Below are 13,753 nucleotides of genomic sequence, written 5' to 3' on the forward strand. Positions count from 1 at the left end.
AAATGTATCACATTAATAATGTAAGATGTTAATAATGGGGAAGTGGAGGAAGAGATAAAAGTGGGCAAGAGATAAAAGAGAACCCTGTATATTCAATTTTTCTGAAAATCTAAACTATTTTTAGAAGTCTCATAATTTAAAGTATGCAAAAAATTGTCTATAATAGCTCCCTTTGATATAAGAAAAAAGAGGGGAAATAAATATACATATTCTTGTTTACTTTAGCAAAAGAAAAACTAGACAAAGAAAAACTAATGAGACTAGTTACCTACACAGTGGAAGTAAGAGGGCACTGACACTTGGTCTAACTTCTCTGCCTATGTTAATGTTTTACATACTGCAAAAAATAATCACTGAGGGTGGACTGAAACCTAAAACTGAACGCAAACAATAACTAAAACTATCTAACTCAATTTTATTTCAAAAAGTAACATCATCAGGGTAAATGCAGGAAAATGAAAAGCGGATTAATCCCAGTGTCATTTGAAGTCAGTATTTAGACTGTTGAAACTCATGTTCATAGAATACTAATGCTATGGCAGTCTTGTGAAAAGCAATAATAAAATCAAGTAAAACCAGAATCCGATTAAGGCACTAGATCAGTGCTGACCAACAAAAATATAATGCACGCCATACATACTTTTAAATTTTCTTGTAACCACATTATAAATAATAAAACAAACTAGGTGCGAAACAATTAATAAATTTAAACCAAATATATCCAAAATATGATTTCAACAATCAATTTAAAAAGTATTAAATAGTACATAGTTTTCTGTAATAAATCTTCCAAATTATAAATTTTATACTCAACACATCTTAACTTGAACTAGACACATTTCAAGTGTTCAATAGCTATATGTAGCTAGTTGCTACCATAATGTACAGTACAGCACATCCAAGTACCAACTGATGAGAAATAAATAGACAAATGAACATGTTAACCTCACCATAGGGATTAGAACAGCAAAATCCAGACTATGGGAAATTCAATAGGTTTCTTCAACAAATTAATGGCAAGGAAAAAGGTGAGATTGAGGAAGCTGTAGACTAAGAGATTTAAAATCAAAGGAGGAGGAGGAAAAAAAAAACAGGAAAATCAGAAATGTAATGTTTAGAAATTCACACAAGTGATAAAAATAATTTAGAAAAGCAAAGAAGTCATTATCACAAATGTAGACTGGTTGCATTTGAGGAAAAAATGGAGGTTTTAATCAGAATGGAGCATAGGAGAGCTTCTGGGCTACCTAATAAAGTGTGTGCATCTGATAAAAGATGAATCCATACAAATCTATACCTTTTGTCTGAAGCAGTTTTCCATTTGTTATGTTTTACAATTAAAATGTTCAATAAATACATATTAGATGGAAAATTTTGAAATTAACAATAGCACACCCTGTCCCCAAACTTAACACCTCTATTCCCCCAGTTTCTAATCTTCTAGAATAAAATATCTTTACTCTTATTTGAGACCAACACCCCCTCTATTCTCTTCAGGACTCCTGGCCCACTAATCATCACTTCTCTTTTCCATCTTTATCTCCACCTTCCTATTGAGGCACAATAGGAAAATGGCAAATAACTGGGCTCTTATTTCAGAAAGCCAGGGCTCAAATTCTGGTTACTATTTAACTTGTTTGATCCTCAACAAGTAACAATCTGTCTGTGATTAACTCTCCTCATTAAAGGAGGAAAATAAGAGTACCTAAGTCATAGGCTTGATCTGTTTTTTAATTAATATACATAAATCCCTTTGGAAAGAGCTTGAAATCTAGTGCATTTTCAATAAAGATTAGCTGTTATCGTTATCCTGCCACCTCCACCTTCACCTCCATACCTTCAGTATATACATCCGCTCAGGTTTTCCAGTTTCATCTAAATCCTTTCCTCAACTCTATGTCCCTCTCTACTTGTGTACTCCTTCCCTTTTGCCTTAAAGCATCACAGATCACCAAACTGCTATATGTATGGGAAACATTTTAATAGACATTTTACTGCCTCCACTGGAGCATTTGATACTGTTGTTTTTAACCCCAATTCTCTCCAACTTGAGTTCTGTGACACTATTCTTTTAGCTGTCCTGCTTTTGAGATGATATGATTATTATCAATTCTAAAATACCCTGTACCTGCAGCTTAGACGCTGCTGTCCTTCTATTTGTCATTTTCATTCCACTTTGAAAGTACTGTCCAAGTGATCTGATTTGTACTCACAGTTTGAATAAGTACCTACAGGCTGCTAACCTAAGTCTTCCAGCTCTGAACTCTTCTAAACTTTAGATAGTATTTACCTAAATACCAGCTGGACCTGGATGTCAAAATGCCCAATACTGTATTCACTCCAGATTTGTTCCTCCCTCCTACTCATTCTCAGGTAATGCACTATTATCTACCTGACCACCATGGCAGAAACCCAAGTGCAATTCTAGGTCTCTTCTCTATCCTTATCGCCAACATCCAATCATTGGGCTTACTGATTTTACCTATAAATTTCTTAGAAATTATTTCTTTCTCATCATCTCTACTATAACCACCCTAGTTGGGGCCTGCAGCATCTCTCATCTGGAATACAAAAAGGGAATAAGAAGTCCTTGTTGACTCCTAAAGCTACTTTCTTTTCTACTTTATTTTAAAGCAAAGTAGAACTGCCCAGAGTTGCCTGAACTTAACATGCTTAATGTTTGTATATATTGTTATACTGCTTCCTCTGCCTGGAATGTTCTTTCTCAACTTTTTATTAGATTCCTTCATTTTTCAAGATGCTGTTAAGATACCATAACCCTCAGGGAAAAAACTTCATAGCTGGGCAAAGTGGTGCATGCCTGTAACCCCAATGACTAGGGGAGGCTAAAACAGCAAGTTTGAGGGCTGCCTGGGCAACTTAGCAAGACCAGACTCTCACTCAAAGGGGGGAGGGGGGAGTTGGAGATGTAGCACAGAGGTAGAGTGCTCCTGGGTTCAAATGCCAGTACTTTATAAAGGAAAAGAAAAAAACCTTCATAAAGCCCAGGGTAGGTTAAATTCTCTCCCTCTATACTCTACAGCACCTCAACTACATTGTTATCATTGCACTTACCCAACCTATTTTTAATTTTTCTTAATGTCTTCTTCTACTGAACAGTTATTTCCAAGGGCAGAGACTATTTTACTTATCTTTATATGTTTAGTGCTTAGCACAGACTTGGCACAAGGCAGGTATAATATATTTTGTTAAAAGGAGGTAGCTATTTTCTTTCTCATCATCGCTACTATAACCAAATGAACAAGTTTTAATTTGATTTTCATCACATCATGATGCTGTTCAAAAACATTTAAGGCTTGTCACATTATAAAGTACAAATATCTTTACATTTATCCCCCATGACAAAACTCCACACTATCTACACAGTTTTATCTTGCACCACACTCCTTCCTTTTATTTACCCTCGATTCTAAACTAGTCTACTCAGCTTTCCAAACTGACCTTTTGATCTCTATCTCCCCAAACCTTTAGAACCCATAAAATTCTAGCCCTTTAAAATCAATACTTAGTAACTCCTTAGCAATTAATCTAGGATCTGTATGATATTAAAAGCATTGTAATGGAAACCTGAATAGAACAGTCAGAAATAACTTCCATGTCACCAGCAATTGAGTAGTAGGGGCAAAGCTTAGATAACTTTTTGTCCAACTCAGAAAAGATATTACATTAAGAAAAACACTGAGCTTTTATTTTCTGTCTTACCTACCTTTTGTTCCTCCAATCCAGCCTTCCTTCACCTTGAACAGCTTGAAGCTCTTCAGAAATGAGAAGGAAAGAAGTACCTAGTGTAGGATTTCTTTCCCAAAAGCTATGCTGTTTTTGTCAATCAAAATTCTAACATGAAAAAGTTCTAGATGGCCAGAATTCCAGTGAGAAAATCAATGTCCTGAAACCTTTGGTGTGTGGTCTTTTGATCCTATCATATTAACCCCCTCCTAAGTGCCCCTACAAAGACCAACTATTTGTTTTTGGAAGAAGAGGTACAATCAGGAAAATAGTAGGCACTAATGATTAGCATTAAGTCAAAAAAAGAAGAAAGTCTGACTCCGACACCTCCAAACACTCTGAAGGTAACTGTGCTACTAAAAGGGGAGGAGAAGATCACCAGTGCAAAATCTTCCAAAGAATACCTAATTCCCTCTGAGTTTTTATATTCATAACATAAGCGACTAGTGGAAGGAAAATTAAGAGGGCAAAAATAAGACAGAACAAAAAGTACAGGTAATTATTCAAAAACTTCAAAATCATTTGTAAAAATAATATAACACACTAAGGCACTCCCACTGAGACTTCTATTACAATAACCAACCAAACTACAAAATTTCAGGATTGGTTCTTAAAAGAATAAAAAACAATATTAAAGTATTCAACTTTTATTCAACTTTGCATTAGCAGAATAGAAGCTAGTTAGAAACGGAAGGTATCCTCTGTGTGCCCCACACGCCTGGCAGAGTACCTGGGACATAACATATGAATGTAGAGGGAAGAGAGAGAATTTAGATTTTTTAAAAATACTCAATAGATAACTTTGCAGGTGCTAGGGCATAGGGATAACATGAAATAGATATTTTAAGACTAACCTCTGATTTTACTGTAGTTTTGAATCCTCTGGGAACTAAATCTGGATAAATAAAACTTAACTTCATCTCTAAAGTTCTAAAATCTTGATTGAGCTTCAACTGCAATTATCAGGTCTTTATCTAAATATTCAGATAGAAAAACAAATTTCAAAAGTCATCCATTTGATTCCATTCAATTTGATGTCTAGTTTAGACAATCTTCAACTAAATTAAAACCACATTTTCTCAACAGAAAAAGCTTTCAGCTAAAAAAAAAAAAAAATCCTCAGGTGTACTCAGAATCAAAAAGAAACATATAACAAGATTTTCTGAGGCACTTAATACATATTTATATCCTCTAATTGTAAAATAGATGACACCAACAGAAAAGTAGCACAGGATTTGCAGCCAACGGTCATCATAATTAAGCTAAAGAAAACTGTGTTTTTCTTATCATCTTTATTCAAGTATTTCACAGCAGTTATATTACAAATTACAGTAAATGTTCAAATTCCAGAATTCAAAAATTAAATAATTTACTTCAAACTAAGGTAAAATGAAGTCAAATGTAAAACATCAATTTAACACAATTCTAAATTAAACTACAAACCCAAAATAGACCATAGTTGATGAAGTCTACTTAATCTACAAAGTAGACATACATGACTGAAACCAAATAGGACTCCCAAATCTAAGTAACCAAATGTACAAAATACAAAAGATGCAAGTACAAGCCCAAATTCAAGCTTACAATATGATTACAAATAATAATTATAATAACAATGGCATTCAGCTACGGGACCTGACACTGAAGACACCTACTGAATAGCACCATAGCTGAATCAACTTAATCAGAAAAGGGAAGAAATGACCACCCCACTCCCTAAAAGTAAAATCCAGTAAACCTACAAATACATTGGCATATGAGAAAAATCAAGTCATAAAAGGACATTAAAAAAAACTCAATCACAGGTAAGATTCAAGCTCAAAAACACAATTAACTCCACAGCCATCAGTTTCAACCCTAATGTGGTTCTATCATCTTCAAAATGCTCCCAGAGTCCCTACAGCTGAGCATGAACTGCTGGGCTGGGCTGTGATACGTATTTTACTGATCTGAGAGCAAGATTTTACACTGGAGCTTATCATTTATAATGCTCACAATAGGAAATAAGAACAGAGGTCAATTTGTACATATTTTTGCCAATGCTATACAGCAAAAATTAAGAACTCACAGAAAGGTAAACAAAATTGAGTCCACTTGGATAATTTCACAAGCTGCTTTAAACTATAGAACCACCAGGTATTTGTAAAATAAGTGAAACTGGTGTAGTGTGTTTCTTTCTTAGGGGGAAAAGGAGTCCGAAGAGTTGGTACAATTTCAGCTCATTTTTCTCCCCCTGGCATGAAATTGGCTTTCTCTTTAAGACCTAAACTGTTCAAAGTGGCAGTTCCTATACTGAGGTTGCCTCTGATTTCTCCATATACATGAAGGATAAACAAAAACAAAATCTTGATCTTTTGGAAGCATTTTAATGCCAAACATAAATAAATTTCCCTTGTCAAACTCACTGATGGCTAAAATCTTAATTAACTTGTATAAATTTAGTAATCTACTAAGAACATGTGCGTTGTTTCTTTTTCCTTTCACAAGTGCTGCTGTTACTTGAACAGAATGCTTCTGAATTAGAGTAACTGGAATAAATAGTAAAAAAAAAAAAAAAAAAAAAAAATAGTGCAGCAAGAACCTGAGACTTGCAAAAAACCCTTTTACCAGAAACTTGCTACAAAAAATCTGCTACATCTTATTTCATCAAATCTTTAAATTCTGTAACAATTTCCATCAAAATACAAAATGCTAATGTATTAGACAGTAAAATAGTTTGAACTGGTATGATGGTAATAAATACTAAAGAAAGCATGAAAATCCTCCCAATAATCAAATTAGAGGTTTCAAATAACCTCCCCTTTAAAATGGTTCATCGTTAATCGCACTTGCCCACCTTAAAAATACAGTGTGTCTACATGGATATCATCTTGAATTATATGATTAACTGAATATTATGAAAACTTCATAGACTAGGCATAAAGAAAAGAAGTAGCATTTTAGAAAAAAATGAAGCTAGAACTAGAAGGCAGTAAATGCAAAGGTAAATGCAAAGAAGCACTTGGGATTACTGCAGTAGCCTAGGCCAAAGAGTGTTTTCTGCACACTACAGACAGCCAGAGACAAGGAGACAAGTACCTTAGCTTCAGCATGTAAACGGTGGCAAAGTGATTACAGGACTCTGTAAACACTGTTGGTAACTAAAACACAAAAAGCTGAGGTAGCTCAGTATCTCTGCAGTAGTCCACGACCATGTGCCCTAATTAAAACTCAAACTACATGTGTTGCATATATTGGAAAGACACACCTGCAGCTAACAGCTATAATAAATGAAGACAGCAAGCCAACTTGTCGGCAAAATTTTCTACACTTTTTTTAAAAATTATCTGATAAAAAAATGTTACTGCACTCCCTTTGCCTCTTTGCAACTGCCTAGACTGTGTCTCCAAATTTATAGAAAGTTTTTGTAAAACTAGTAACCCATAATTAATTTTAGGTAAGTAAAATTCACAGAAATCACTCAACAAGATCCAAAATAGATTCCAACCAAAATGAAGAGTTATGAAGGTAAGCTTATGAGAAGGGATTCAAACATTAATACTGTTATTCAAGGACCATACCAGAGCTCACTTGTAATTATACAGAAAATGAATTTTATGGAGCCTCTGACAAATTCCTCTTTTCTGTTCATTTGGCAAGTCCTGGCTTTAAAACAAAACAATAACAATTTATTACACATGAAAATCATTTTTCTCTGGGAACTCGAAGAACTATTAAATTGCCTCTGACAGAAGAATGGCTACTATCCATTCTCTGGTCATCACTGTCAGCAATAAGGAGAAGTGTGTGAGTTTTTGTTATGGACTGTGCATTATTTATCATTGTTTTATCACATGTTTCTTACACAGAAACAGACCATACAGGAAAACTTACCATTTTTAGTATATTATGTGGTTTACTCAGTGTCTTGATTGAGCTTTGAGAACAAGACAGGCATTAATACCAAAACATTAGTTGTCTCTTAATGATGCAGAGTATTGAAACTTATTGTCAAGGTTGTAACCAAAGAAAATATTTTAATTTATTTGCTACAAACGAGCTCATCCATTTAGCCTTATCTTTCTCAAATGAATAAAAAGGCACATTAAAGGCAGTTCTAAAGAGCCTAATCTAATTCCATCTGGTTTCTTCAGTTTCCCACCAGAATATATCATAGCCAACTTTAAAACAGGCTTCAGTCCATTACCCAGAGAGGGGGAAATATGATAAGAGATAAAAAGGAAAAAGAAGGGGAAAAAAAAAAAAAGTGAAACCCAAAAAACAGGTTGCCCACTGTTTAAACAATCCAACACAGTTAGAACTGCCCACCCAGCTTCCTCCTGCTGCTGGTCTGCTCCCTAAGAGAATCTCCAGAAGACAGTGCACGAAAAGGAGGAGCAGAAGCAAAAGCAGTTTCTGTAGCACCAAAATCTCCAAGCTGTGGGGTTGTATTTTTTTATTTGTGGAAAATACAACAAGTTTCTGAAGTTCTGTTTGGTTCTTGTAGGCTGGTTGGTTTCAGGTACCTGAGACAATAGCACCAAATTCAACAGAGAGAGAGAATGAGTGAGAGAGCACTTTACACCAAGGCTCTGCACATAATTGGTGCAATTTGAAAGTGAATGGCTCAGAAGACTGCTCTGTCAGGAGCAGATTGGAGAGGATCAACCACTCATCTTGAAAAGTTCATAGGAATGTCTCAAACATATGAACTGTTCTTTCCATCTCCTGTAAGAGAAAGAAATGCTTGTTACCTATTAAGGGAAAGACAAAGGTACTCCTCATTATGGATTAAATTCACATTAAATGTTTAGAGAAAAAATCTGAGATAGAAGTTCAAGTTGGAACATCTTCCTGATTACAATACCTCAGCTACTCTGTAAGACAATCTGCCCTAGGCAATTCCAAGTACCTCCTATTTGATATTTAGGCAAATGAGGATGATGAAGCTAGTTAACACTCTATGAGTAACTTGGCAGTAATATAAGAAAGAGGTACAAGTCATATGAATATGAGAATGAAGATGGTGATAATAACAATCAATGAGAAGCTTATTATGCCAGATATTGTACTTAGAAATAGACACACACGTGCACACACATAAATACGTAAACGCAGTAGACACACAAGACATATTTATATGTAAATATATAAAAACTTTTATATATTATTTAACTTCATTTCTACAATAACATCTAAGGTTGAAGATAGACAATACTATGAGCCCCATTTCATAGATAAAGAAAGTGAAGCACAGAGGGGCAATCTGAATAAGCCAATAAGTGGCAGGGTCAGAATTTGAAGACAAGCAGACTCACTTCAGAGCCTGAGTCCTATATTCTATTAACTCCCAAAGCAAATTAAATGAAGTGCAGCAAAGTATATGCCAAGAAATAGAATGTACCCTGTTCTCACTCTATCTCCTCCAACCAGAGCCAAAAAAAGGTGGTGATGGGGAGAGACAGAACGAGTGGCAGCCATTACTGCTGGTTCTGCTATTAATTCCCTTTCTCCTTAAACTAGATTCCAAATCTCATTCTGAAATATTTCACTGCGAAATGATGATTCAATTCAAGCTAGTGAAACCACAACCATTTGAACAAAAGTTCTAGAATAAAAATGTAAATAACTGTACTCTGTATGCGTATTTCACTAAGATGGGCAAATGTCAAATACATCTAAGATATCTGGTTTTCTTTTCTCTCTTTAAATAGCTCCAATGAAATTCTATTCTACATCTCTGTAGAACTAATAGGCTATACTAACAAATTATTGTCTGATCAACAAGTTCTTCTGCATGATCAATTAAAATCAGTCCTGCTAAACATTTTATTATATTACACAACATAGTTTAGCTTTGTAAAAATGAAATTCATAAAAATGTGGTTATAATTTTGAAAGTTCTCATTTTAATTCTATTACTCTTTATTACACATGAGAAACAGCCATATTTTCTAAGTATAAATCTTTAACATCTTTACCAAAAGAAATTACCCTTGGGAACAGGTACTTTATCATATTTTACATCCCAAATACCTGGCACAGTAGCTGGCACTCTAGGTTACTCAATAAATAATTAATAGCCAGACCATAACAAGCAAGTGAACCAACAGAATCTAAACCATTTATTTCAGTGTAGGTAGGGGATTATAGTTGCTCAAATGATCTCAAAAATCAGAAGTGTGGTTTAATGATGCAAATTATATGAACAGAGCTAGAAGCTCATTCATAAGGGAAGAACTTCCCTATGGTTCTTTAAAAAAAAAAAAAAAAAGGAATGGTCCATCTCTAAAAGTCTCTTAAGCAAAAATGTAAGTACTGATTCATGTGGCTATTTTACAGGACTAGTTTGATTAGATGAGATTACTTTTAGTTCTCTTCCAACTATTAATGATGTGGCAAATGGGTTTCATTGGCCCTGCTATCTTCTTACATCAGCAATAACTGCCTATGGAGCAATGGAAAGGATTATGGAGCCACACAACATCCAACAGGCCCAAGTGGCATGTTCAGAGAACTGTGACATTCTGTGTATTCAACTACCCAGAACCATAGATTTCTGTCTTTTGACCAACAAGGAACCCCAAGTTACTTCTTTTCAAAGACAAAACAGCACAGAAAGGCTTTATTCAAACTATAACCTATAATGATTCTTCTAAAAATCTTTACGACTTTCTTGAGCTAATGAAAAATAACAGACTTAGGAAAAATAACTTTTTTTCTCTTTTCTTCAGGACACGTAACAGCACATATTTATTTATTACATAGATGAACTAAGCACTTACCTCTACAAGTTGTGATTTGTCATAATCTTTACGATGACGATAGATGCACTGACTAAGAAGAGAATATAATCTCTCAAGCTGATCAACTGTCAAATTGTTGCTTTTATCTACCAACAAATCAAGCAATTTCTAAGAAAAATTACAAGAGAATAAAAAGTAGTTTGATTTCCCTGGTCAAACAGAAACAATTACATTCAAATAGATAAAGAGCAAACATCATAAAGTATAAAAGTGACATCTGAGGTTAGAAGATTCTAGGGCTTAGTTATTACCAGGACCATTCCCATACTTTCAACCCCTCAAAATGCATATAACTCTTCTTTAGTAGAAGCCCTGAGACAATTATATCCCTGGTTAAATCAGAAAATTTTGAAAAATAATTTTATTCAATGCCTACAAATATTCAAAATCCTTCCATTCCTTTAGAACTGACTGGGAATAGCTAAGCTTACCTTCAATCTCTCACGATCAACTATAAGAGGTGGCACAGGCTCAGTCGGCTCTTCTGGAACCAGTTCCAGGCTTGTTGTTTTTGCCTGCTCTAAAATTAATTTACGATATTTCTTTACTTTAGAAGCACCTAAAATTAAGGGGGAGGGGAAATGCAATGCAGCAAGTAAAGTTAAGAAAAATAAGTCTTATGCATCTATAAATTCTTTTACCCACCACACCTCCTTTCTGGGATGAGGAAGATTATATTCTTTAAATGATAACTTTTTTTTCTGTTTAAGAGTACGTAATCCAAACTAAAGAGAACTAAAACACAACTATGAAAGCCAAGACATACTAGGATACAGTCTAATAAGCATATACATTAAAAGGAATAGAAAAGCAATCTTTGCCTCTATGTATTGACTTATAAACAGCCTTCAACTCTCTTCATGGTTGCTATCATTTTAAAAGTAGAAGCTTTCAAAACTAGATAAAGGAAGAAAGCAACCTAGAAAAGCAGACACTGAATGGGGTCAGCTTGTCTACACGTTAGCTTCCCAACCTAAAATATTTTCCTCAACATTACATGATATTTAAAAAATTTTTTTTTCTATTATATTGCCTAAATTCTATTAGAGACTGGTCTGAGTTATGACATTTTTTATAAAAATATAAACCCATTATAAGTGTAACAGGGCTGCTAATCTTTCCTACCTTGTAGTAAATTAGTATAACCTAATTACTTTCCTCCTAATACATTGCTGTGACTAATCAGACTGAAAAAAAAAAAATAGAAATTTGGGGTAAGTAAGCTTAATTTCACAGTTCCGGGCACTTAGAGGAGTAGGGAGGCCACAACACTATGTCCCCCAAAGTAGGACTACTCTGGAGACTGACAGGGAAGGAACTTAAAGAAAACCTGGGCTGTTTCAGAAGTTCACACAGGACCTGGCTCATGTTAGGGACATTAAGAGGAAACTTCCTCCCCTGTCCTCCATTGATCCTTTTACTCACAAGTCTTTAAACTCTTCCTTCTTCTCCTCAAAGCCCGCTCTATAAATAAACAGTAAAAGAACCCAAGTGTTGCCTTTGACAACATGACATGTATGGTGATATATCAGAGAAATTTTATATTTCAAGCAGCCTTTAAAGTGAAAGGTTTGCCAGGCATGGTGGCACACTCCTGTAATCCCAGTGGCTCAGGAGGCTGAGACAGGATGATCCGCGAGTTCAAAGCCAGCCTCAGAAAAAGCAAGATGCTAAGCAACTCAGTGAGACCCTGTCTCTAAATAAAATACAAAATAGGGCTAGGGATGTAGCTCAGTGGTTGAGTGCCCTTGAGTTCAATCCCCGGTATTTAAAAAAAAAAAAAAAAAGTGAAAGGCTTGATAGTCCAATTAACATATTCCAGGAGTTTTTTCAAAGCTATACTGATCCTCTTTATTATATCCATGAATTCTAGAGGTCTGAGAATTCAGATTAAGAACCACTGCATTAAGTAATACTGTACTGATAATTCCAAATGAAAACTTCAGGTCACACTTTTTTTTTTTAATTTTTAATGAATGGCTCTTTTTTTAAAAAAAATCATTTTTTTATTGTTGTTGTTTATTTTTTATGTGATTATGGGGATTGAACTCAGGGCCTCATGCATTCTAGGCAGGTGCTTTACCTCTGAGCTATCTCCCCAGCCCAAGTCACATTTTTGTACAACAATATCTTTAAAGCTTTCAGATTGAACATAACATTAATTTAAGCAAACTTAACTAAAATTGCTAGAGAAGTAGTGTCAAAATGGACTCCTCTCCCTGTACTCATTCTACCTGATACCGCAAGTTTATCCCTCTTTTCCACCCTTTTCCATTCATTACTTAAATCTCACTTTAACACACTTTTTAAGTTCTAAGAAAGCCCAGAATAAATACTGTTCTTAAAATTAATTTCTATTATTAAATATTGAGAAAAAATAAAAATTCTCAACAAGGAACATTTAAGAACAGCAAATCTCTTTTTACCCATTTTTTTAAACTGACAAGACTCTGAATAACACTTTCCTACTTCCAAATTCTACTATAGGGCTTAAAAAAAATGGTAGGGAGCTGGATGCCTGTAATCCCAGCAGCTCAGGAGGCTAAGGCAGGAGGACTGTGAATTTAAAGCCATCCTCAGCAAAAGTGAGGCACTAAGCAACTCAGTGAGACCGTGTCTCTAAATTTAAAAAATACAAAATAGGGCAGGGGATGTGGCTTATGGCTGAATGCCCCTGAGTTCAATCCCTGGTACCAAAAAAAAAAAAAAAAAAAACTGGTAGGGAAAAATAGTTCTCTCATGGCCCAAATCCTTGTGTACTCTATCCAATTTACAAAATATACAAATTCAAGATAACCTAATATTCCTGTCCAGGAAGAAATGTGTTGAACAAGGTAGATATCCATACAGTCACAAGAAATCAAGAGCAAGCAGAATGCTCCGATTCAATGGGAACAAAGTAAAACTGACTGTGAAAGTTCTGTGTCTTTCTTCCAGTCTTGGCGTTACAAACCAATGGACATCTCTCAGATTCAACTGCCTAGAATAAGCCAACCTTAGCATGTTCCAGTAACCACAAGAGGCAATAATTATAAAAGACTTACTATAATGCCTGTAACAAGACCATTTTTGAAGTTTAATTTATAAGACGAATAACCAGGCTTGAGGAGTATCAACAACTACTGCCAAGTCACATGACTATGATGAATCAAAGTGATGGTTTAATCTAGGTCTGCATGATTCTTTCTAATATACTATACTGCTATAGCCACATCTTCTCT

At 34.8% G+C, this 13,753-nt stretch overlaps 1 protein-coding gene across 8 annotated transcripts in view; it reads right to left on the reverse strand.

Moving 5' to 3' along the window:
- Positions 1-8,167: 8,167 nt before the first annotated feature.
- The window catches only part of Atad2b (ATPase family AAA domain containing 2B), a 141,157-nt gene continuing 135,571 nt past the window's right edge, over positions 8,168-13,753 (reverse strand). For 4 of the 8 annotated variants that reach the window (XM_071601372.1, XM_071601370.1, XM_027937784.3 and 1 more), the window contains 3 exons: positions 10,964-11,091; positions 10,512-10,640; positions 8,168-8,454 (listed from right to left, as the gene is read on the reverse strand). In XM_071601372.1, coding sequence (XP_071457473.1) covers positions 8,413-8,454; positions 10,512-10,640; positions 10,964-11,091 — 299 coding nt within the window. In that variant the 3' untranslated portion in view covers positions 8,168-8,412. Of the gene's footprint in view, positions 8,455-10,511; positions 10,641-10,963; positions 11,092-11,957; positions 11,997-13,753 lie in introns of all 8 variants that reach the window. The other 4 variants (XM_071601369.1, XM_071601371.1, XM_071601368.1 and 1 more) reach the window with 2 other exon arrangements.

The sequence above is a fragment of the Marmota flaviventris genome, chromosome 14 (assembly GCF_047511675.1).
Source record: "Marmota flaviventris isolate mMarFla1 chromosome 14, mMarFla1.hap1, whole genome shotgun sequence".
NCBI lineage: Eukaryota > Metazoa > Chordata > Mammalia > Rodentia > Sciuridae > Marmota > Marmota flaviventris.